The following is a 22860-nucleotide window of genomic DNA, read 5'->3' as shown; positions in this document are numbered from 1 at the left end:
TGCCACTGTCTGGCCACCCTCACTATAAAATACTATTTTCAGATGTTGAAGTGGAATTTCCCGTTGTCCATTGCTCAGTCACTAGGCACCACTCAGGGTCTGGGCCTGTGTCCATTCCTCCCATCCAGCACCTGTGCGCATGGGTAAGGTGCCCCTCAGCCTTCTCAACGCTGAACAGTCTCAGCTCACAGCCTGTGCTCCTACATCAAGATGCTCTTGGGGCCCTTCTTGACTCCTCATCTCTTGTTCTGAGCCCAGAGCTGAGCCCACCACTCCACTGTGGCCTCCCAAGGCTCAGTGGAGAGGAAGAACTCCCTGCTCACGCTGTTGGCAATGCAGCTCCAGAGGCTCTTTGCTTCACCACGAGGGCACACTGATGGCTTGTGTTCAACTTGGTGTCCACCAGCACACCAAGGCCTTTTCTGGCAAGCCGCTTTCCAGCTGGGCAGCCCCCAGCACAAACTGGTGCCTGGGGTTGTTCCACCCCAGGGCAGGACATGCATTGGCTTTGCTGACCTTCACAAGGCCTCCAGCTCTGCACCCTGGCACAGTTCCTCCAGCCTCGCCTGGTCCATCAGGCCCTCCCTTGTGGTGCACCCTCAGCACATCACAGCCCTGCCCTTTGGCACCCAACAGACACAGCCCCAGAGCCCACCCCAGTACCACCCTGTGCCAGGCACAGCCACTCTGCACCTCTGACCACTGCACACCCAGGACAGTCCCCAGTCCAGCCACCCCATCTAAGCCTAGGGGTCTCTGGCATTGCCCAGAGGCATCCCTGCCATCCCAAGGTTCAGCTCAGATGGGCTGGGAGGGGCTCAGCAGGGATCTGGCCACAGACATTGATTAAGGCCACGCTCTGTACCAAAAGGAAAGCACTAGGAATAGCACATCATCAAGAAAAATGTTTAAGATGGTCCACCCATGAGAACAAGTAACCATGCAAGTCAAACAAGAACCTTTTCCTTTAGCACAAAGGAGGATAAATAGCTTGTGCTTTTCCCTCTTAGCAGCATTTCATAATGGTTCTCTCCCACTGGCAGTCTGCAAACCCAGCACCCCACTATCTGGCACTCTAAATTGCAAGTCAGAAAACATAAAATTGTGGAAGAAATAAAACAGTTGAATTTCATTAAATTTTACTCATTACCTTGTCTTTCTCTTTGCAGTCCTAAAAGGCAAGAAGCTAAGCCTTCCCATGCCTGTTTGAAGACATCCCAGAGGCAGTGCAAGAAATTCCAAAGACGAAGCTGTTTAAGATCACAGCTTTCCTTCTCTGGCCCTTTTTGACTAATGGATGGCTCAGCAGAGTTTCATCCCAGTGCCAGGAAGACAGGGCTTGGAATGCTTTTCATCCATCAGACTCTTCCCCTCCATTGTTTTATTTCTTCTCACTTGAATTTGGTGCTAGTGCTGGCCAATACTGGCCAATACTGAAGTAGTGCAATTTCTTCTTTCCCAGCTCTTCCCGGCATCTACTCTCGAAACACACCTCCACCCTGACCCTGAGGCACAATGAAATGTCACTCCCACTATTCCTTCAGCAAGTGCCCATGGTAAAGGGAACATCTAACACACTTCATTAAAGTGTGCTAACTTAACTGACCCATTTCACAGGTTGCCATGTCCGACACAGCAGATGCTACAAACTGTTACTTTAACTCTGTATGAACTAGTACCCTCTTGAAAATTAATTCTGCCTGACCCTCTCTCTATTCAGGCCCTGTAACATTTAAGAAAAACACATTGCCTTTGAATAACGGGAATCTTCTAATTCCACAAGTATTCAAACATCCTCCCTACTCACTTATTTTCAGTTTCCTTATGTTCTACAAACAGGGACAATTTCAATTACAGTTCAGGCGGTTGCCAAGAAGTGTTTCCACCTCCTTGAATTTGACTTCTAGGAACTGGGAAGAACAGGGGCAAAGACAGCTTTACATTCCAAAAATAAAGACAAGGTTCACAATTTATTGACAACAGTGTTTTTATTTATACCTACAAAAGAAAACAAGATGGTATCAAAAGGACAATTTACCAACTAAGAATAGTAACATAGCTCTTAGTATCCTGTGCCTCAACACCACAGATCTATGAATCTCTCAATTCAAGTCTTCATTAATACAACAGGAATGTGTTCAGAGACCAGCAGGTGTGTGAAACAAGATGCTGATCCCACACAAAGCTAGTAACTCTTCCATTGTTCAGAGAAATCCAAACAGTAAATTGCTTCAGGAAGTGGGAGGGGAGGAGACACCCAGCTCAGATTATCTGACACCCCCACAAACTTTTTACAGATTGAAAACAATGCAAACAATACTAGAGGCTAATGCTTTATCAACAAGGGCCCTCCAGCTGGTACATGGAGCAGAGCAGAGAGCACCAGGTGGGACAGGGGCAGCACATGCCACAGTGCATTCAGCGGTCTGGTTGACACTCTGGACCTCAGCTGACCTCAATGGCAACAAAGCACTGCAAGACTTGGCATTGATGTTTACACATGCACAAGTCACCCCCAAAAGTGAAAGCTGTAACGGACTATAACGCAGCTTTGGCCGTCCAGAGACCCTTTTTCAAGCCAGTCAGTGAGATGTCCTACTCCTACATCCCTCAAATGCATTTCTGCATTCTACTCCAAAAAAAAGCTCTACATTTGCTTGCGAGGGAGGCCAAAGACCTATCAGTCAGTGCCTGGATAAACAAAATATTTCTGGCTTTCACTTAACACAAGCAAAGGAACTTCCTGCCCATGCACTGGAAATATAAAATGGAAGCAGGGAACTGAGGTTCTGGAAGGAATCTCCCTTCTCCCTGTGAGCAACCTACCTGTGTACTGCACAAAAAAAAAAAAAAAAAAAAAGGAAAAAAAAAAAGCACATTCATCCCCCAAAATTTTACTCTGGAAAGAAATTAAATGTTAAAAGAAATAATTTCTGTATAAGCAAGCTCTTTTTCAGGGCTATAAGAAGTTCCACTCTGCTACAGAAGGAGTGGGCTGCCTTGTTCATCCATATGCAAGAACGCCAACAGAAAAAACCCACAAGCCCCCTGCACTCTCCTAATGCAAAGAGCATGCCTCAAACCAGGAGATGGATCCATCCTTTTGTCATCTTATCAGACCAAGAGCAGCCAACTCCTGTTATCATCTACTGTCTCTGAACCGTCTGGTATTAGAAATAACAAGTCAACAACATGCTTTACTAAAGGGGGAAACCCCCCTCACACCCACCTTAGCCTGTAAAATAAACAAGTTTTATTTACGTATGTACTAAAATTTCACTCTTCTCTAACATTTTCTAAAATACTACCTACCTGCAAGAGCTCAGCCCAAAGGGACCAGTGGAGCAGGGAAATGCACTCAAAAGCCAGAGAAAGCGATAGTCAGTGCAAGGTACAAGAGAAACAAAGCTTCAGAATCAAGATGCACTAACCAGCTCACCGCTTACCTCATGAAAAGGAGACCCCAGGCAATCTCCTCCTACGTTCCTCCCCCCGCCCTCCCCCAGCCCACCCTATTGAAACCTCTGAAATTTAAGTGTGGAAAACTCTGTCACATTTTATCGAGCGTAGCAGCACTCAGAACATTCCCCATGGCAAAAGGGAGTTTGTTTGTGAAGGACAGACAAACAAAATAACACTGTTCATTGTTTCAGTTCTGCATAATTTCTAGCTCTCAAGGAAAACTTCTTTCAATAAACCAAACAGAAATTTGAGAGCAGTAACCAATTTAATGATAATCAGGCTCCACGCATTTGCAATGCTGCAATTTAACAACTGTAGGGAAAGAACTTACTTAGCTGAACATTTCAGCAGTGGTACCCACAGCAACTGTGGGTAGATGGTTTTCAGGTAGTGAATGCACGACAGGTTTGGTCTCTGACACTAACCCCAAGCTCTGTACTGCAGGCTCTTACAGTAGCAGAAAACGGAGCTTCCAGAACTACAGAAATTGTCAATAATATATCCAAGGCTTTACTCTGAACACGACCCAGCTCAGACAAATGATAAGAGTTTTCCTATAGAAAATCACCTACAGTAAGACTACAAGTAGTACTAGTGAGCTATTAAAAAAAAAATAAGAATAGGAGAAGTGAGCATTTCTCCCTTGCATTTATATTTTAAATGAAGTGCTTTTTGGCTCCCCCAGAGTTTCCCATCTCTCTTTATAGTTCCTGAAATTAAGTTCATGTGTTACAGAATAGAAACTTCTTTCCCTCAAAAGCAAATTTTCCTACAAACCTTAGACATCAAGGTGATCCAGCTGGAGCCTATCTGCCTTATACCCTTTTCTTTTAGAAAAAATAAGATTTCCAAATTCCTCAACATGCAAGACAAAAATAATAAATTTTCCAGTCAACTATACATATATCTTAAAAAAAAAGAAAAAAAAAAGAAAAAAAAAAAGAGAACAGGGTCATTAATGTGGGCTGGGGGCCATTTTTTATAGGCTCAAGGGATTTGGATAGTGAATTCTAAGTCTAACCTGCATGAGAGACATCACAATGGGAAAGAAGAGAAAGAAAAGGTTCCTTTAAATGTAAGAGGTCTACACTGGTCACCAGCAAGTGGTTTCATTTGCGGGAGGGGGGCGGGGGCGGGGGAGGGGGTGGGTACTGGTAGGTGGCAGTCTGTCCCATATAGCCCATCACGTTAGTGGCAGGGGGCTGTGGAAACTGTTGTGACATGAGCGGCTGTGGCTGCTGGCCCGAGCGCCCCACCATCCCTGCATACTGCTGTTGGGTAGTGCTCTGTGAGGTTCTCCCAGCCGTGGCAGCTGTGGTGCTGGCACCATAGCCACTAGCACTGTACTCTGCAGTGCCATAGCCACTCGTGCCATAGGCAGCTGCTCCATAGCTCCCTTGAGTGTAACCATACTGGCTCTGTGCTGCCCCAAAAGCAGAATTTGGGCTCCCGTAGGCACTGCCATAGGTCTTGTTGGCTCCGTTGGCAAAACTTTCACCACGCTCACGGTCTCTGAAGCCACCTGAGTCTCTGCGGCCCTCTTTCACTCCCCGGAGCCTCCTGTCACACTCCTCCTGGTACATCAGGTTAGGGTTGTTTACCGAACTGCTCGTTCGGTAACGAGAACGACCTCCTGGCGATGGATACATTAAGATTTAGTGCCATGAACAAGTCTTAAACAATGATCTCTGGTACACTTAGGCCACCCTTTCTCCCCCTTCTACATCTCCAATTTTGCTCCCAAGGAGTACCCTCTTCTGACTGACTGTAATTTCTCTGCACAGCTGTGCACAGGCCTCCTTATTTTGTTCAAGATGTAAACATGAAGTTCAATAAGGGTTCTTTATGTATGTGCTTGGAGACAAAAAACCAGAAGACATTCAGGACTAATTTGGAAGTATAAGGAAACTTCTTATTCCTTCGGGGAATGGGAAGAAAAAGTGTGTCAGCTCCTGAAATTCAGTGTATTTCTTTACTGATTTCAATTTTGGACATGTACCTTGTTGCCTGTCTTTAGCAGGAGCCGTGAGGAAGTAACTACTTCAAGCAAAATCAGCTCCCTGATGACCTTATGAGAGAAAAAAATTCTACAGCTAAGGTAAAACAGGGACTGCCTCTCTCTTGGGACCAAAGTACTACTCTACATCAAGTGTTGGGACCTCAAATACAGAACAGCTTTATTACTACTGTGTTATCTCAGTCCTGTACTTAGTACTTCCCTACCCTCTTAACATTCCCTCCCTCAAAATGGGGAATGTATCCCCTGTGTAGCCCTTCTCCCTTGTGCCATTACCTCCACCACCACCTCCTCCTCCTCTGTGGTCCACAAGCTGCATCAGCTTTGGATTGATGGCTTGATTGGCTTCTTCCAAGACTTTGATAAGCTCCCTGGCCTGTTTCAGGTTTCCTGGTGTGAAGAAGGTGTAGGCAGTACCTTTGTTGGTACTACGCGCGGTACGGCCAATACGGTGCACGTAATCTTCGGAGCTGTTCGGATAGTCGTAGTTTATCACAAATTTAACATCTTCCACGTCTTGTGAAGTGCCCAGGAGCGAAGCACAGTGAAAGGGTGGGGTTGAGGAAAGGGGAGAAGAAGAGAGGACGTGCCAACGAAAGGTGGGGAGCACGAATGCAGGTGACAGTAATAAGAAAAAAAATTACAAAGTTAGTAATGGCACGGAGTAAATACAAGACAGACTCATCCCAAAAGAGTAGAAGACTAAAATTTAAGATCATCAGGAACAAAGGTCAGTGTCCTGAAAAAGAATGGCAATTTTAAAGCAGCTTTGCCCTGCACTCAAAGTCATCCTCCCCGGAATGCATTTCTCTGTCTTCTTCTGTCAAAGACGCTGATGTTTGTGAATAAGTTAACTGAATTTCATATTTCTTTTTAACACAATCTGTAAAGTGAAAATGTCACCATCAGACAGAGCAAACTGGGGTGGAGGAAGGGCAGAACTGCCACCATAAAGCTTTTACTCTGTTGGGAGAAGTCTAACAAAAAATAGCAGTAATGAGATCACTTACCTTCCGCTCGGCAACATGAAATAAAAGACAGTCTTAAAAATATTTACTTTTACAGCACTAATAAAATACAGTGAACTAACTCCCCTAACCTAAAGCTTTAGGCATTCAAATTACATTAGTTAGATTCAATCAACTCATTAAAAATTATTCAGACCTGAAGTATCGTAACTCAGCTTGCAGTTATCACCAGAACGCATTGCACTAACATTTCTGTGCTGCTCTGTCCAATTCTGGCAAGCTTGCACAATTTGGATAATCAGAATTACGTAAGCAATTCCCTACTTCCAGTTCAGATGGAAGCAGGAAATAAAATTATCAAAATGGCTTTGTACGCAAAACAGTTTTAAAATTTATGGGTTCCAAATTTTAAGTTCTAAGATAAGACTTTGTAAACTTATGTGACAGAAACCAAGTAAATGTTAGTGCAGTGCTTCAGTGAAAGCACCTTAAGTACCAAAAGCACCTATTTGCTATATTATACAGTATTTTCAAATGCACCATCCTACAGTAAGAGTCCTAACAGCTCGTAAAAAAAAAAAATTTAAAATCTGCATTTTAACAAGAATATTCTGAAAATATCCAAGATAAAACACAGATTTTTGTGATTTCCTTTCCTCTTTTTGTTTTGTTTTAAAGAGAGAAACATTCTCTGTTTGTTACCAGACCGATGCACACTCCCTCCTCCTGTGGGAAACCGCTGCAGCCGATCCCGTCTCTTTGCCTTTTATTTTTGGCGGCCTCCTTTCGAAAACTCCGCCCTCTGACACGGGACCACTGGAGCGCGGGGAGCATGCATCAAGGGTCCGTGGCAGCGAGAAGTCCCCACACACGCTCGCTCTGTGAGCTGGCTTAGACGCTTCTCTGTAGCCCCTTTTGGTTGGGAAGCGCCAGAGAACCTGGGCTCAGGTAAAACTTTCAGGTCCTCCAACGCTTTTTGTCCCCTATTTGGGGCTCTTAGGGGCAATTGTCAAAAAAATGAAGATACAAAAATTACATCCAAAGGGTCAGACTGCATCTATTGCCCAGACTGCATAAATTTCAAAGAGGTTGTAGGAAAAATAAAAACATTGTGGGTTGTTGTGACAAGAGGGGGACTTTATGTCTGTTTCTTATTACAGCAAAGGGGGGGCTCCTCAGTCTTTGCTGACTCCAAAGTCCTGAATCACACCAAAAAAAGGGAGTGAGAAGGCAGGTTTCACAGGGGGCTGCGCGAGTCTCCAGCTAGGGTCCTTGATGCAACAGTTTTATTAAAAAGGGAAAGTGGAGAATAGAGAGGAGAACGTGTGACAGATTGCATCTTCACAGCCAGGGTGTAGCTAGACTGACAAGCTCCAGGCTACATGGTCCTCAGCCAGTCCCGTTTTGCACATCCAGTAGCAAGTGACTTGAATTACCAGAGAGGATACAAGGATGTGCTTTCCTGTCAGAAAGCACAAGGAACTGTAGCTACCAATGCAGACAGAACTGACTTGACTGGGGAGGAGCAGAAAGAATGGGACGGCAGGAAGAGGAAGATGCAAGGGTGTTTTCCAGACTAGAAAGTGGTCCTGGTAGAGCACGCAGCTTGCTGAAGACCAGAGCGTGCACAAGACTCAGCTTCTCCAGTCTAGCGTGCTCCAAAGTGTTTGTGCACACTTGCAATCCTCCTGCACTTTTAGAAAATAATGTAGCAGGATTAGGAATGGAGACTGTAAATCATTTTTGAGAGCTACCTGGGAAACATTCCCTTTGTCAGACCATCAGAACACGCTAAGACACAGTCTCCAGTTATTAAACGGGACAGATATAAACTAGCAAACATGCTAGTCTACAGAGCTGTTTAGACCATCATTGTAGATGTATCCCCACCCCTGCACTGAGAATTATCTGCAGCTGATATCAAAGCTTCTGTTAAACAAAACAAAACAAATAAAATTCAGTGTTTTTAGTTTAATAGACTGAACAAAAAAAAAAAAAAAAAAAAAGTAAAAAAAAAAAAAAATCAGTGCAGAGAGAGGACCTCACTCCAGGGAATTATCACAAAGAAATTACGGGACTCAGAACTTACCTGCAAGAAGCTTTTTTGAAACCAATGTTCCATTAGGAAGAGGGAAAGCCCTGGTGACTCAGCCAAAAGGCGCGCGCCCCTGTTTTATGTTATTTAGGTAGAAGCCTTCACTTTCCAGGATCTTGGAGGAAGTCGTCCAGAAGTTTGCCAGTTAAGTGACTTACTTTAAGCAGCAAACTCAGGGCCCCAAAACAAGTAGAGATGTTGTTCAGTAACAAGAAACAGACTCTGATACCTTTCCCCCTTAGCTTGGGTGAAGTGGACGATGGGAAGGGAGGAGACTGTTTTCTGAAGTGTTATCCAATTGAGTAGTTTTGGGGGAGAGTGTTGGTTTTTGTTGATTTTTTTTTTGAGGGGGTTGAGGCTGTTTTAAATGTCTAGGCAAGATGCACAAAGAAGCTACCAGCACATAGCAAGCCTGTTTAAAAAATGCTGCTAGAGAAAGCAGCTCTCTTTCATATAAACTGGTTTCAGGCCTCAGTCCCTTCTCCCAACAGGCCCAAGCTCTAACTGCACAGGTCCAGACATGACCCTAGAGGGCAGAGACTGAAGTCCATATAATCACTTCCTGAGGAAGTGCTGGACATTTTTTGAGGGGGGAGGGGAAGGAGGGGTGAAGGTTGTGTGAACAAAGGCTGCCAAGTCTGTTAATGGTCTGCCTGTATTAAAGTGACCATATGATGCACAGCACAGCCGCCCTTTCAGCATACAAAGAGAGCTCAGGTAACTGAGGCTTTTAACAAACTAGATTCTCTGAGTTAAATCTCCACCCATTTGCAGTCATTTTGTCTAGAATTTACTACAATGAGACACTGACTCTCAAGTAGTTTATCGTCTACCACACTCAGGGTGGGCAGAGTATTCAACATCTGTTATTAAACTCAGAGCACTTCAGCAGCCATCCTCCTCTTCTAGGGTGGGTAGATGCATAAGGACTGTGCTCAGCACATGGTGTTTCACAATATGCTTATTACACAAATATGCTTATTACAAAAGGGGGCACAACTGATGCATCCAGACAGATCATTTTCATGCCACCAGAACACAGCTGTGCGATTTTGATTCAATTACACATCTGGGTAACAAGATGTTACTGGCCATATATCATCTCAGTGGTCCTACCTAGAAGGAACACAGAGGAGGAGGGAAGGTTACATGTCAAGAGCAAAGATCTGGAGCAGTGCTTTCTCAGATGTGAATACATCTGCAGGGTAAACATGCGTGTACTGGGGTTGGTATGTTCAAATCTGTGGTGTGCCATACGGGGAGAATATTCGCTATTTGCTGTCGAAATGCTCTCCCACAGCTTCCTACTTGAACTTTATCTGACACGCTCTGAACTGAGAGCAATCCATCCCTAGCATCCAGCAACAAAAGCTGGATTTGGGGAAGAAGTGAGTGTGGTGGAAGGGTTGGGTTGCATAATTGGACGTCTCTTCTCCCTCTTGGCGATCGATTGGTCATGCCTAGGCCTTGCTGCAGACCAAAGCCTGTTCATTAGGAGCAGGAAGAGACTTTGAATATGAAAGAAAAAAAAAAGATTAATGTTAAAAAACGTATTTCACATGTGGGGGAAAATCACGCTTTGATTTTTTTTTTTTTTTAAGAAACGTTTTTCAGTCCAAAGAAGAAAAATATGCAGCAGTAGGCAAGAGTGGTCTATGTGTACAAACCTAGCCCACGAGATGCAACGTCGGTAGCAATGAGGATAGGAGCCTTTCCAGAACGAAACTCTGCAAAACAAAGCATGCTATGAAATAAGATTTTCCAAAATGATAAAGTTACCTGAATTTGATTTACATTAAATGCTCATTTTCCAGAAGACAGATAAGGTGGATCAATTCCAGAAACACCCACAAGTCAGGACATAATGCCTCACCAATTTTTCAAAATCCAGCTGTGTTAAGAAATTTTCCCACTTGTTTATCAAAACAAACAAAAAAAAAGGAACAAGTACTGAAATTAAGAGCATAAAGGTAAGAGAAGTCCTTTCACAGGTGTCTATTTGGTCTAGAGATAAAAACCAAAACAAACCAAACCAATTAAAAAACCAAAAAACCCCAAACAAACAAACAAACAAAAAACCACCAAAATTAAAAAAAAAAACAACCCACAAAACAAAACAAATCCAGACCAGAGAAAAACATGTCTAGGTAAATTAAGTACAGCAGCCCAAGTTATTCTCCTGTCAGTGACGGACTCACCATTAAGCACCCAATCTCTTTCTGGCTGACTCTTGTCTCCATGGATACACATAGCTGGCCAACTGCCAAACAGAGATGTACATTAGTATAGATAGAAAGTACAGACATTAAAGGAAACAGGAAGCTTTATTGGCATTTTGTTTAAAAGGGAAAAACTGTAAGATTTGAGAAATATTTTGTTCTCTGGCCTCTAGCCACCCAGCATGTGTACTGTAAACCCACTACCTACATAAACAACCATTTAAACAAAATCACATTTGCTGTATTGACACAGTCTCCATCAGCATATCAGGCTTCTGATACACTAAAAAAGCTGCACCACTTAGAAACACTCTCTCTTGTACTAATGCTTTGATGAAGTGGAATCTTTTCAGAAACAATGACTAAATTCAGCCCAGAAAATAATGGGTAAGTTGCTCCCAAAAAGAGCATCACAAACATTTAAATCTTACTGCTTTTGATTACAATTTTTGTTTCCCACTAGGAAAAAAGTGGAGGAAGGGGAGAAGCTAATCACCCATCTCTGCGCATCCTTCGAGTGAGATCATCACATCGCCTCTTTGTCTCCACAAAGATGATAGTCTTGTTTTCCTTCTCTGCCATGATTTCTTCCATCAGCTGTATCAGTCTAAAACAGACATGAGAGCCAAGATGTTCAGCCACACATACCAGAATATAGGATCTCTCTCCCAAGACACATTGAGGACACACACAACACACATCTGTATAAGTTAGTATCACACAGAATTTCTGCTGGTTTACAGAGTATGGTCAAAATATACACAAGAAAATAGTTAATAACAGGACTGACTTACTTTGTAACACTCAAAGGTTAAATAGTAGTACAAGTAACTTAACTATTTAGAATTCCTAGAAGGCTCACAAAGCATTTCAGACTTTGAAGGACAACCAAAGAAAGCAAAATGGTGGGAACACCAGCTTACTTATGGTCTTTCTCGCTCTCCATGCACACATCCACTATCTGCAGGATATTGTGGTTGGCACTCAGTTCCAAGTTTCCCACATTGATCTGAACATAGTCCTGCAGGAAGTCCTCAGCAAGTTGGCGCACTTCTTTAGGCCAGGTGGCACTCCACATCAGAGTCTGGCGGTCAGGCTAAGGAAAAGGGAAAACAGATCTGTTTATAGTACTACATTTCAAACAGCAAAACAAAGGAGACTGTCCTTCTAAAAGGATCACGCACTCTTATCTGGTCAACAATTTTACGAATTTGTGGCTCAAATCCCATGTCCAACATTCTGTCAGCTTCATCCAGCACTAGATATGTACAGCGACGAAGGTTGGTCTTCCCAGCCTCAAGGAAGTCAATCAAGCGACCTGGTGTAGCAATGCAGATCTCCACACCTTCAGAAGAGAATAAGGAAAAGAGTAAGGCTCTTCATTTGAATGTCAACTGGTATTTTTAGTCAGAATGAATCACCTTCCAAAGCAAAATTGTTTTAAAAAAAAAGCACCACCCTCATTCGTACCCAAGACTGAGTCACTTCAGTAGAAGCCCTAGTTCTGTTTAGTATGTTTTCCATTCCGAAATTACTGTTACAGTGCCATTAGAATAATAAATGCAGTACAGAAATGAAAAGGTTACTACCAGAGAACACCTGTGAAGAGCCGTCCAAAAATCAGAAACAAAGTAAGCTTCTACTCAAGCCTGAACCACCTTCATCCAGATTTACACAGTCTAGAGAGGTGTCATTTTCAAACTCGAAGTGCTCTTCTTGCTGTATGGGTCAAATTATCTTCACTTTTTTTTTTAATATATAAAGGCAAAGCATGGACTTTACTACTGAGCAATTATGCACCAACAGTGAGAGACAGCCGTCTTACCAACATTTGTGGGGTAAGAAGAGTTCAAATATTGCTAACTAACACCAGGTTGGGTGATTTACACACTCCTTAAAAGAAAGACCTGGTTTCCACCAATTCCCAGATTTTACAGGTGAGTATTCCAGTGTCACTGAAATGTCCACAGAAGGTTAAGTTTCAGGAAGAAGTGGCATGAAAAGGACTTTCTTCTTAAGTAGAATATCTATTTTACAGCACTCCAGAAAGGTGTGCAAAAACCCAGCACACTGATCCTCCCAAGGACTCTTCATGAAACCTTGGACTCTGCCACTGAAGATGCTGGGCTTGAGCTGGAAAGCAACTCTTTTCTTGAATAGTGATATGCCACAGACTTCCACCACACATGCTTTTCTCCCACTACTGCAGTTTGCAATAAGGACCCTGTGAACTGCAGTGGTAAGCCAAATTTTCTGATTTCTTGAATAGATCTGTTTGTGTATCTGCCTTATAACAATTCTTCCATCTTTTCACATAACTCCATTACATTTTATATCTGGTGAAGATGAAAGCCATCAGCACATTGCTGAATTGAAATTAAAGATCACTAAAGCACTACCATATTAGAGTGGTTGCTTACAGGGTACATAGTGCTTAGTGCTTAAGAACAATTTAAAAAAAACAAACAACAAAAACTACAAACAAAACCTGTGACCAAAGCAAAACCACTCACTGCTGTCCAAAGAAGCATCTATATATTCAGAAACAAAATTTGATTATTTGAATGAATATAGGCAGAAAACTTGAAATCTGCGTTAAGAAAAATCTTTCCTTAAACACGCTGGTATTGCATTTCCTTAAAATAACCTGTTTTCTTTCTGTGAAGTTTTCTTTTTCCCTTTCTATACCCTGATGATCTTCACAAGTAGAATGTTCAAAGAACAAACAAAAAGAAAGTCACTATACAGCAAATAGAACTACCTCATGAACTATCACTGCAACTGGAAAATGAGGCACTCATTCACTCTCACCCATTTCCAGACAGGTTTTGAGAAGTTTTATTTTTACAGAGATTTTACAATACCACTTCCTCCAGAAACTGCAAGCACCCGTTTAAAAATTACCTCTTTCTAAATCTCTGATCTGGGGGCCTTTGGGTGCTCCTCCATATATGCAGGTACTCTTCAGCCTTGAACACTTGCCATAATCATCAGCCACCTGCTGCACTTGCTGGGCCAACTCTCTAGTAGGTGCCAGAACCAGACACTGCAAAAGGAAATGATTCAGGAAGAGTCAAGCTGCATCCACATCCCTAACATAAAACCATAAGCAAAGTTGGACCATCTGCTCTTTATTAGTTAAAACATTTAAACATCTTTAGACTACATCAGCATTTGCACAGAATTTCAACTGAGTGGGATGTTCACATTGTGATAGTAAAAATTCCTATTCTGATAGGAACAGCATAGGAAAAACTACTATTCTAATACATCAATTAAATAAAGCACCACCTCATTAACAATGTCATGCCACACATACAAAAAGGAAGAGAATCATACAAGCACTTACAATTGGGCCATCCCCTCTCTCCAAATATGGCTGGTGGTTGATGTGAACAATTGCAGGCAACAAGTACTAAAACAGAAGAAAACAGTATTTTCTTGTGATTCTGCAAAACTAAATACCTGCATTTATCAAGCAGAACAGAAGATTTTCAGAGCTGTTGACCAACTGCATCCACTTCGGCATGAGCACAAAAATTGGCTGCTCAGCACCTCTGAAAGGAAGGCTCACTTAAACTGGGAGTGTAAGTTAGCAGAATTGAGTAATCATTATCTTAGCCAATATTTTTCATAAAGGATAAAAAAACTTTTTAACGCTGCAGTTAAAGCTAATGTCTATGCTTAAATTCAACCATTTTTTATTTTAACCTGTGTAGTTTATAAAACAAGTGTGCTAAAGAGAACATCCTGTTTTTCAAATCATAATGTAAGCATAGACCAAAGAGAACTAAGCATCCAAACAGGAAGATGCATAAAACACACACCTGTGAATACAACAGGCTTGTAGCTGAGCTGAAACTCAAGTGTCCCCCATAATGCAACACAAGAAGCTTTAAAAATGTAATCATCCCGTTGCTAGTACTGGGAAGCCCAAAAGCTAACTGATAGGTAATTTCTACCAGGTAAGCAGGAAAGCTAGCTGAAGAAATAAAAGGGAAAGATACGCACTGCTAATGTCTTCCCAGAGCCGGTCTGTGCAATGCCCACCATGTCACGGCCACTGAGGGCTAGCGGAAAGCCTTGGCACTGGATCGGAGTGGGCTCTGTGAAGTTCTGGTCCATCAAGGCATCCATCACATACTCTTCAGAATTCAAGAAAAGAATAAACTTTATAAAGGATAACTGAGGCTTTGGAGAACCTTTTAGACAACAGAATCAGTAACTGTTTAGGTATTTTCTGAGCAATCTTCATGATGTTAAAGATGGCAAAAGTACTTACGTGGAAAGCTACACTGGTGGAAGGCAAACACCGGCTTGGGGCAGCCCTCCATCCCCCGAATTGTTATCTCCTTCTTCCTGCGCAACTCTTCAACTTCATACTATTTATGAAAAAAGAAAAAAAAAGTCAGATATCAGCAGGGACTTAAGTGCATGTTTCTAACTACTATCTTCTCACCTCTGGATAACAGCTTTGTTAGAGAACTAAATTCAAACAGAGATCTAGAAAAGACTGCTTTCCTAAAGACTTCAAGTCTGAGTTATTGTACTCAGACTTTTTTTTGATTCTCTGATATTCAGAGGTATGAGCTCTCTACATAGCCTAGAAGGACAAATGTCAATCTCTTCTTACAACCAACCCTTCTAAATGAAAGGTACGTTAAAAGAATATTTTTAGGAATTGCATTTTTTCCAGAAGCCAGAAATGACCAACAGCTTTAGAAATTATTAGAAACAGAGGATAAGAAATATGCTTTGTGTGACAGTGCTAAGAATTAATCAAACTAAGTAAGTCCTAATATACCATGAGCAGAAGGCCAGGCAGTCCTTCTCCTTCAATTAACACATTCCAGAGGCAGATAAATACTTAGTCTGAGTTCTTGCTGGAAGACTTGCAACTCAAATGTTGCTTGGAATGTTTCAGATAATGAAAGAAGCTCTGACAACATCATAATGATACCCTAGAACCTCACCATTCTTATAAGGAACTTCTTGTAATATTTCTGAAATGTGCAGACAAGCACAATTTCAGGATTAGAAAAAGTGTTTTATTTTTGTCTAGGTTATCTTGCAAGTCCAATTGCCCTTTGCAACATTCTTCTGACAATTCATGACCTTACTGTGATGCTTATTAGAAATCATTAGAGACACAAGAATACCAAATATGTACTTTATCCAAAGCAATAGATTCAGTATTTCTGAGAATCCCTTGAGCTTGAATTAAAAGGCAAAAAAAGAAAATAACTTCTGGGGAAAACATGAAAATCCTTTTAGCTGGCTAAGCCAAAGGCAGCTACAGCAGCTGATGCAAACCATGGTTCAGTAGCTCAAGTTGTGGTATCTTCAGGAAGTTAATACCCCTTTCCATTTCTTTATGCCATATACATTTTTCACACAAGGATTTTTAAGTCTATGCAGTCAGATAATGATATTTTGTTTGTTTGTTGCTGCATGTTAAGAACAAAATCTTTAATTTCTAATTATAAAAATACATTGCATAGAGAGTAGAAGACTAGACTTATCTACAGAGTGAACACAGAGTACTGCACCTGGCTTTGAGCCCCCTGTGTGAGAAGGACATGGTTTTAACAGGGCACGTCCAATTCTGGGGGAAAGCTGGAGGCTACACTACAGACCATATGAAGACATACTGGGAGCACTGGATTTGTTTAGCTTGGGAAAGACTGGGCTAACAGTGACCTTTAACTGCTACTTTAACTACTTGATGGGTCACTAGAGGAAAGATGTTCAAAATCCCAGGAGAAACATTAAGCCCTGAGACAGCCACCCAGAGAGGATATAAATTCTCCTCATCTCTGGGGATATTCAAACTCAAAAGGACAAAGGCACTAAGCAACCTGCTCTAGTTCTACCATCAGTGCTGCTCTAAGCAGAGGATTAGACTAGAGATGCCCCCAAGGCCTCCTTCAGCTCAAATTACCCTTATTACAAAATATTACTTTCAAACCTTTTTCGTGTATTTTTGTCACTTTTAGTTCATTATCTTACATTTTTCCAGGGCTTCTCCAGGACTGTAATTCTCTAAGTTTTATCTCCACTGACAAATCACCAGACCAGACAAGTATTATAAAAAAGATGCATTACAAATGACAAAACATAAACTATCTCATATAAAAGGAACCAAGAAAAGAAGCATATCTTTTGCTAATGTTAAGTAGCAAAGGCAACTAGAACCAGTATCCAGCAGAGTACACACACCACACAAGCTTAATGAAGAGTCACCTCTACTTTACATGCTGTCCCAGACTTCCTAGGACAAGTTTTTCAGCTTGTGACATTTTCTGCTGTAGACAACATAGCACTTACTGGAGTAAGCCTGGCCACTTCCGGATGTTCCACATAAAAATTCTTCTCAAACTTGGGCAGTTCATTCAAATCCCATTTTTTCTTACGCAAACGTTCCCCTGGATTACCAAATTTCTTTGGAGGGAGAGGACCTCCACGACTTGCTCCAAACCTGTGAATGTGAATGTTAGTTACTTAAGAAAAAAATACTACCAGTACTTAAAAACTATTCTAGAATTATTCTGGAATTTTCTTAACCATTTGTGTTTTCCCCAAGCTGACATATGAGCACAATATTCCAGCAAGTCACCTCCCTCCAATCAGTACGATGGTGTAAAACTTCTTGAAATAACAAACCTGCTTTGGGTTTGGTTCTGAACATAAAACCATGTTATTGAAAATCACCCCTGTAAAGCTCCTGCCTCTAGGACATGGCTGCTGTACACCCATAGCATTTGTCTTGAAACTGACAGTGCAGTTCCAACACGGTTACATAAAAGGGATGAGAAAAATCTCTCCTTGCAAATTCCTTCTCTGTCTCTCAAGGTTAGTTTTACACTAGACAGCTACTTCACTATCTCCCCCTCCATATCTTCTCTCCCTTCCTATCAAGAAGTATGCCTCAAATGAAAAACAGCAGACTGAAAAACAGAAAGTAAACAAGCCCAGCCAAGCCTGCAAGTCCATCTGTAATTCTGTAATCAACATTTTAAAAAAACTCTTATTTTTAAAACACAGCCTAACAGGAAAAAAACTGCAAAAACAACCTGGGAAAAATCATATGCTCTCTGAAATGCATTGTGATGAAGACTGAAGAGAGTAAGAAGCTCATGTTCACAAAAAAAATTCTGTTCTAGCAGAACAATTCAAAAGTAATTGCTCTACCTATCTACATTTTCTTTATCCAGTTAATTATATATACATTTCAGAAGGTAAGAACTAACTGTAATGACTGGCTAATGAAACAGTCAAAACATGAGCTTCTGGTATGTTTATTTACTGTAAATATCATGAATTGCACTTTAAAATAACACACCCCCAAAAAAAGTTACTGCACTTTCATCAATATCCTACAAACACAGCAGAAAGAACTTTTCAAAATGCTATCAAGTCCATTTTTGTCCTAAAGGTACAGCTTTATGCAAAAACATGAATTCATGAGATATGCCCATTTCAAACAACTTTTAGACAGCAAAATCAAAGTGTCTGCACCCTACCCAGGTAGTCCACTAGTAAACAAAAAACTGGTAATGAAAAAAACTGAAAGCAACAAAAATCTCTAAGCAACATTGTTATGGAGTAACCTGTGGAGGAAATAAGGGGTAGAAGAGTTACCAAAAAATAAACAACAGCTGAAAAAAAGTTCTGAATTATCTTAAGTACAACACTACCTGCTCAAACATTAAGTACATTTCTTCTTTAAATCACTTCCCAATGGAAACTATAAATTATAGTGACTAAGAGACCAAAGAAACAGAACTCAAATCAAAATTTTAACAGGAAGACGTAATAAAATTGTTGGAAAGGCCAAGTATATGGTAGATATAATTGAACTTAAAACCTGCTAAGTTAGTTTTAAAAAGTCTGCTGTGATGCAACTGTGCATTAGGCTTCTTCCCTTTCCTATAAATATCCCTTATTTTCTCATCTGTGTGTCTATCAGATCCTCCAGAGAGCTTGCAGAGTCATCAAGTTTTCTCTAATGAAAAAGACTGTGAAACACAACTTCAAAAATGCACTTAAGCATTATGCTTCCTTTCAGGACAAAGGAAAAAAAAAGGCACAGACTTTCACTTACAGGGACATTCACCTTTAGTGATGATGCTTGTAACCTATCATGCTAAACTGAGGTCAAAATGTCTAAAATGAGAGTACCCAAGCAGTTCCTACAAAACCCATAACCTCACTAAAGTCCACCAGAGGTCCAAAGGGTTGATGAATTCCCTTAGAAAAGGAAACACAGGACAGGGCTGCCTGAAAGGCTGGACACTGCAACAGCTGGCACTGTGAATACCTGCCCCAAAGCTATCCAGAGGGAGAAAATGACATCTACTACACAGAAGGCACATGGTTTCAGTTCTCCACTCTGACACACGACCTGCCTGGACACTGACCTGACAGGAAGGAGCCCTACAGCAGCCCTTGAATGCTGCTGCCTCTGTGGGGGTACTCAACTGGCAGTAACTGACACTTCACATTCTGACTCCAAGTAAAATGAGATTCCAACTCCAATTAAACTGGCTTACATCTATTATTTCCCTGGTTTGCCAAGAGCCTTCTTTTCAAAGGTAAATTCAGGCTGGCTCAAAATATTCTTCCCTAATATTACTGGTGCCATCACTTCTGGGACAGAACTGAGTAAATCTGATACATTCCAGAGCAAAACATAACAATTTTCCATCCTAAGAAGTCACCTACAGCTCGTTCCTGACAGAGAAAACTAGAACCCTTTTATGTGATTAGACTACAAAAGAAGTGGTGATAAAGTTTCAATAGGTGCTGAAGCAGCACACTGGGTGGCCCAATATTTTATACAGGTTATTTATGAAGTAAGATAGTTGTTAGTGGTTACAAATATTTTCACACCTTAAAAGGATGTATGTAGGAAATTGAATGCACTAAAGCTTCCAGGGTAATGTGCAAAAAAAAAAAAAAATCATGCAAATGTCCACAAACTTCACAAAGAAGCATGTGGGCACTTTTTTTACTTATCAAAAGCCCTGATCTAAAAGAGAAGCATCCACTATAATTAAAGACTTTACAGAAAATGAAATAACACTAATTTTAAGGCACATCAAGTGTTGCCGCAACGCTTTGGCCGGTGCTCTTTTAAGTAACTCTATATAAATCTGCATGCTCAAACTCACTCACTAAACTCCAAAACCAGCTGTGGTCTGACCTATCTCAGACTTGCCAAAGTGCTTACTCCAATGTCCTTGTGTTAAACTGAGCTGGAAATCTCTTAACAGAAAAACACCAGAACCCTCCTCTCTGTGAAAAAAAAAATGAAAGTATCTTTTAATTTCAGAATGTTAAATGTGGGTGTAAGATAAAGCAATGACACAACTATCTCCCTCCATAAACAAGAAACTGAATGTCAAAGTGCATGGCAATGTATAGCAAAATATTCTTTAATGTCCCAGTGGAGAGAAGACTCATTAATGGAGATCTAGCTTACCATATAACAGAAATCACACTATGTTTTTTGCTAATCCTTGAGAGCTACTCATGATCTGAAAATGCTACTCTCAGAAATTAAGTTTTAACTTTCTCTTTAAAAAGGCCTGGCACAAAAGCCTTATCACTTTCAACGCTTAAAAACCTCGAGCCTCAATCTAGTCACGCAGTATAACACCACTGTATTTACTGCTGTCATTGTCGAAAGAAAAAAATCACATCAAACCAAACCTGCAAAAGCCTTTTGCAAGCCAAACCTCCTTTAAATAACGCATTCAAGAGTATCAAGCACTAGGCCTTGACAGAACCAGACTAACAATTTCTGTAGCACTACGCAAGCTTGGCAAGTGTGGTCCAGCACCACGGTTCACTGCTCACCCTCCCGAATGCCCAAGTCCCCCGCAAGGCAGCGTTTCCAATCCCATTTCCTATCACGGTAAGCCTGGGAGCGCAGCTGAGAGAGATATTCCCCCCACTGCCATCTTTCCAGTAAGTCCAGAAGGAGCAATGACAACCAGAAGGACAGACAGGAGGACAACGAGCCCTGCCAGGGCCACCGACACCTCCGTGGCTTGCAGGGGGGAGGGTGCCACGAGTCTCGCGGGGTAAATAAAGAGGCTGGCAGAAAATAATTAAGGGGGCAGGGTGGATGCAGGCCTTAAAATTTCACGCAAGGCTCAGAATTAGTTACACATGAACGGTGCAAAAGCTAAACTAAAAAAATTTTTAAAACCCCACAAAACACCCAAAACCCACCACCCCGCCTTGGGAACCGATAAGCCTCCAACTACCCCCGCCCCCACACGAGAATCTATGGGGGGAAATCTCCACAGATGGGACTTTGGCTGCCCCAGTACCGCCACTCCAACACACGCCCCCCAACCCCGCGGCCTTCCCCCGCCCCCAACGCAAGCGTTCGGCTTCCCCACCGCCCCCCGCCGCGCAGAACCCCCCCTCCCCCTTACCCGCCGCGGTCTCGGTCGCGGCCCCGGTCCCCGAAGCCTCTCATCGCCCCCGGAGGGGTGGGTGAGAGGCAGCGGAACGCCGGCCGTGGGGACGGCGAGGGGCTGGGGGTACGGGGAGAGGGTCCAGCCAGGGGCGGCTGCGCCTCGGAGGCCTCGCTTTGCGCCACCTCGCCTCTTTGCTGTGACACAAAAGGAGAAGAGGTGGTCAGTGGGTCCGAGACCCGCTGGGCGTCAGCGGCCGGAACGGCGGGGCTCTCGGTCGGCTCCAGGGCCCGGGTAGTGTAGAGACACCAGCGTCTTCTTCCTCCGTGCTCCCGGCACAAAATGGCCGCCACCGCCCCGGCCCGCTCCGCTTACGTTACGGGCAGCCCGGCGCTGCGCAAACTGCGGCCCTCCGAAGCACCTACGCCTATTCACGGAGCTCAACTACGCACTAAGCGCTCTCGGCGAAACACAGCCCAGTGCAGTAGCAGGCGGGCTACGAAAAGTGCGTAACGTTCTTTACTTAGAGCCGGGGCCCTGCGTGAGGAAGGCGGAGGGGAGGAGTAACGCTATTCCCCAAAGTCAGCTGCGCAAGGAGCGCTCTCGTAACCCCTTCTGCAGGGCAGGGAATACCTGGGCCGAGGCGCACGTTACGTAAACACACGGTGTACGCAAGGTGCGTAACTCAGGCTGGCGTAGATCCCGGCGTGCATGGCGTAACATTCTTACGCGGACCGTGCGTACCGGGCGGGAGGGTTACGCTGGATTCGCAGACGGTTTGAAGAATACGGCCCGTCGCCTGCTCGCCTACGGGCTCCGCCAAGGTGGCGGCGCGGCTGAGGACACGGTGATGGGACAATGGCGGAACAATAACGGGACGCTGGGCCACGGGGCAGGAGCGGCCCTTTGGACCTCTGTGGCGGCTCCAGCGGGCCGAGGTTATTCCCTGTCAGATTAGCGGGGGCAGGAGCAGAGTGATAGCGGCCATGATGTTTGCTGTCCCCTGAGCGCCAGCAGGCCGGGAGAGAATTCCCCACGAGCCAGAGACTCCTCGCTGAAAGGCAGAATCAGAATCATCCACGAGGGGATTACGTGGCACAGATCATAAATCCTTTCGTGCCGTGTATGTGCTGTCGCCAGGTCAGTGTGTCCTGGCACAAAGAGCCGTGTCCCGTGGATGGTGGGGTTAGACCAGCCAAACACAGAACACAGCCCTGGCCCACACCGTGTTATCGCTATCAGCAGTAATTTCTGGGCTGTGAGGTTATCAAACACTGGTTATACTGGCAGAAGGGAAAGCGGGTCTCCTTTAGTTTCTGGCCCTTGGATAAAAATACCAGCCTAGAACAACATGCAAATTACCATTTTAGCTTCACATGCTATATATACACACACACACACACACACCCATATATATATATATATATGTATGTATGTATCACATGTGTGAGAAAGCAAAAAGCAATCCGAGTGCTTAAAATAAAATGGAAGAATGTTTCTGTAAGAAACCTGGGTCTTTCAAGTGGGTGGCAGGGAGTCAAGTGACACTGCACACTCTCACTGACACTGGGTACTTGGCCACTGGATACAAATGCCCAGTGTGGGAAAGCCTGGCACGTGCAAAGGACTGGACAGTGCATTAAATGACAGTGGCTGATCCATTCCTGGC

General features: G+C 43.0%; 2 protein-coding genes across 4 annotated transcripts in view; one reads left to right on the top strand and one right to left on the bottom strand.

Annotated features, from left to right (window-relative positions):
- KDELR3 (KDEL endoplasmic reticulum protein retention receptor 3) overlaps positions 1-1969 on the top strand; it is a 6437-nt gene extending 4468 nt beyond the window's left edge. Inside the window, exon 5 of the mRNA XM_059473427.1 lies at positions 1170-1969. Within this exon, the coding sequence (XP_059329410.1) occupies positions 1170-1210 (41 nt within the window). The 3' untranslated portion in view covers positions 1211-1969. The remainder of the gene's footprint in view (positions 1-1169) is intronic.
- DDX17 (DEAD-box helicase 17) lies at positions 1970-21607 on the bottom strand. 3 transcript variants are annotated; one of them, XM_059473425.1, is made up of 13 exons: positions 21210-21607; positions 17089-17239; positions 15044-15143; positions 14773-14906; positions 14111-14176; positions 13666-13807; positions 11946-12106; positions 11685-11857; positions 11258-11368; positions 10741-10802; positions 10210-10269; positions 5756-5995; positions 1970-5095 (listed from the first exon to the last, which is right to left on the bottom strand). In XM_059473425.1, the coding sequence occupies exons 1-13, from the start codon at positions 21251-21253 to the stop codon at positions 4572-4574; spliced, it is 1968 nt and encodes a 655-aa protein (XP_059329408.1). In that variant the 5' UTR covers positions 21254-21607; the 3' UTR covers positions 1970-4571. The 3 variants fall into 3 exon arrangements, with proteins under 3 accessions (XP_059329408.1, XP_059329407.1, XP_059329409.1); XM_059473424.1 differs by lacking the exon at positions 21210-21607 and adding an exon at positions 20623-20790; XM_059473426.1 differs by lacking the exon at positions 21210-21607 and adding an exon at positions 17425-17673.
- Positions 21608-22860: the final 1253 nt, after the last annotated feature.

The sequence above is a fragment of the Ammospiza nelsoni genome, chromosome 5 (genome assembly GCF_027579445.1).
Source record: "Ammospiza nelsoni isolate bAmmNel1 chromosome 5, bAmmNel1.pri, whole genome shotgun sequence".
NCBI lineage: Eukaryota > Metazoa > Chordata > Aves > Passeriformes > Passerellidae > Ammospiza > Ammospiza nelsoni.
The sequence above is the reverse complement of the archived record's forward strand: the minus strand, read 5'-3'. Positions and strand labels throughout refer to the sequence as shown.

Coding starts and splice junctions, on each gene's coding strand:
- DDX17 (XM_059473424.1), bottom strand. CDS start 20,669: ATGGGATTGGAAACGCTGCCTTGCGGGGGACTTGGGCATTCGGGAGG. Junction 11,369..11,684: donor GAGAGCGAGAAAGACCATAA/GTAAGCTGGTGT, acceptor TGTCTGTTTTAG/ACTGATACAGCTGATGGAAG. Junction 10,270..10,740: donor AAGAGATTGGGTGCTTAATG/GTGAGTCCGTCA, acceptor TTTGTTTTGCAG/AGTTTCGTTCTGGAAAGGCT.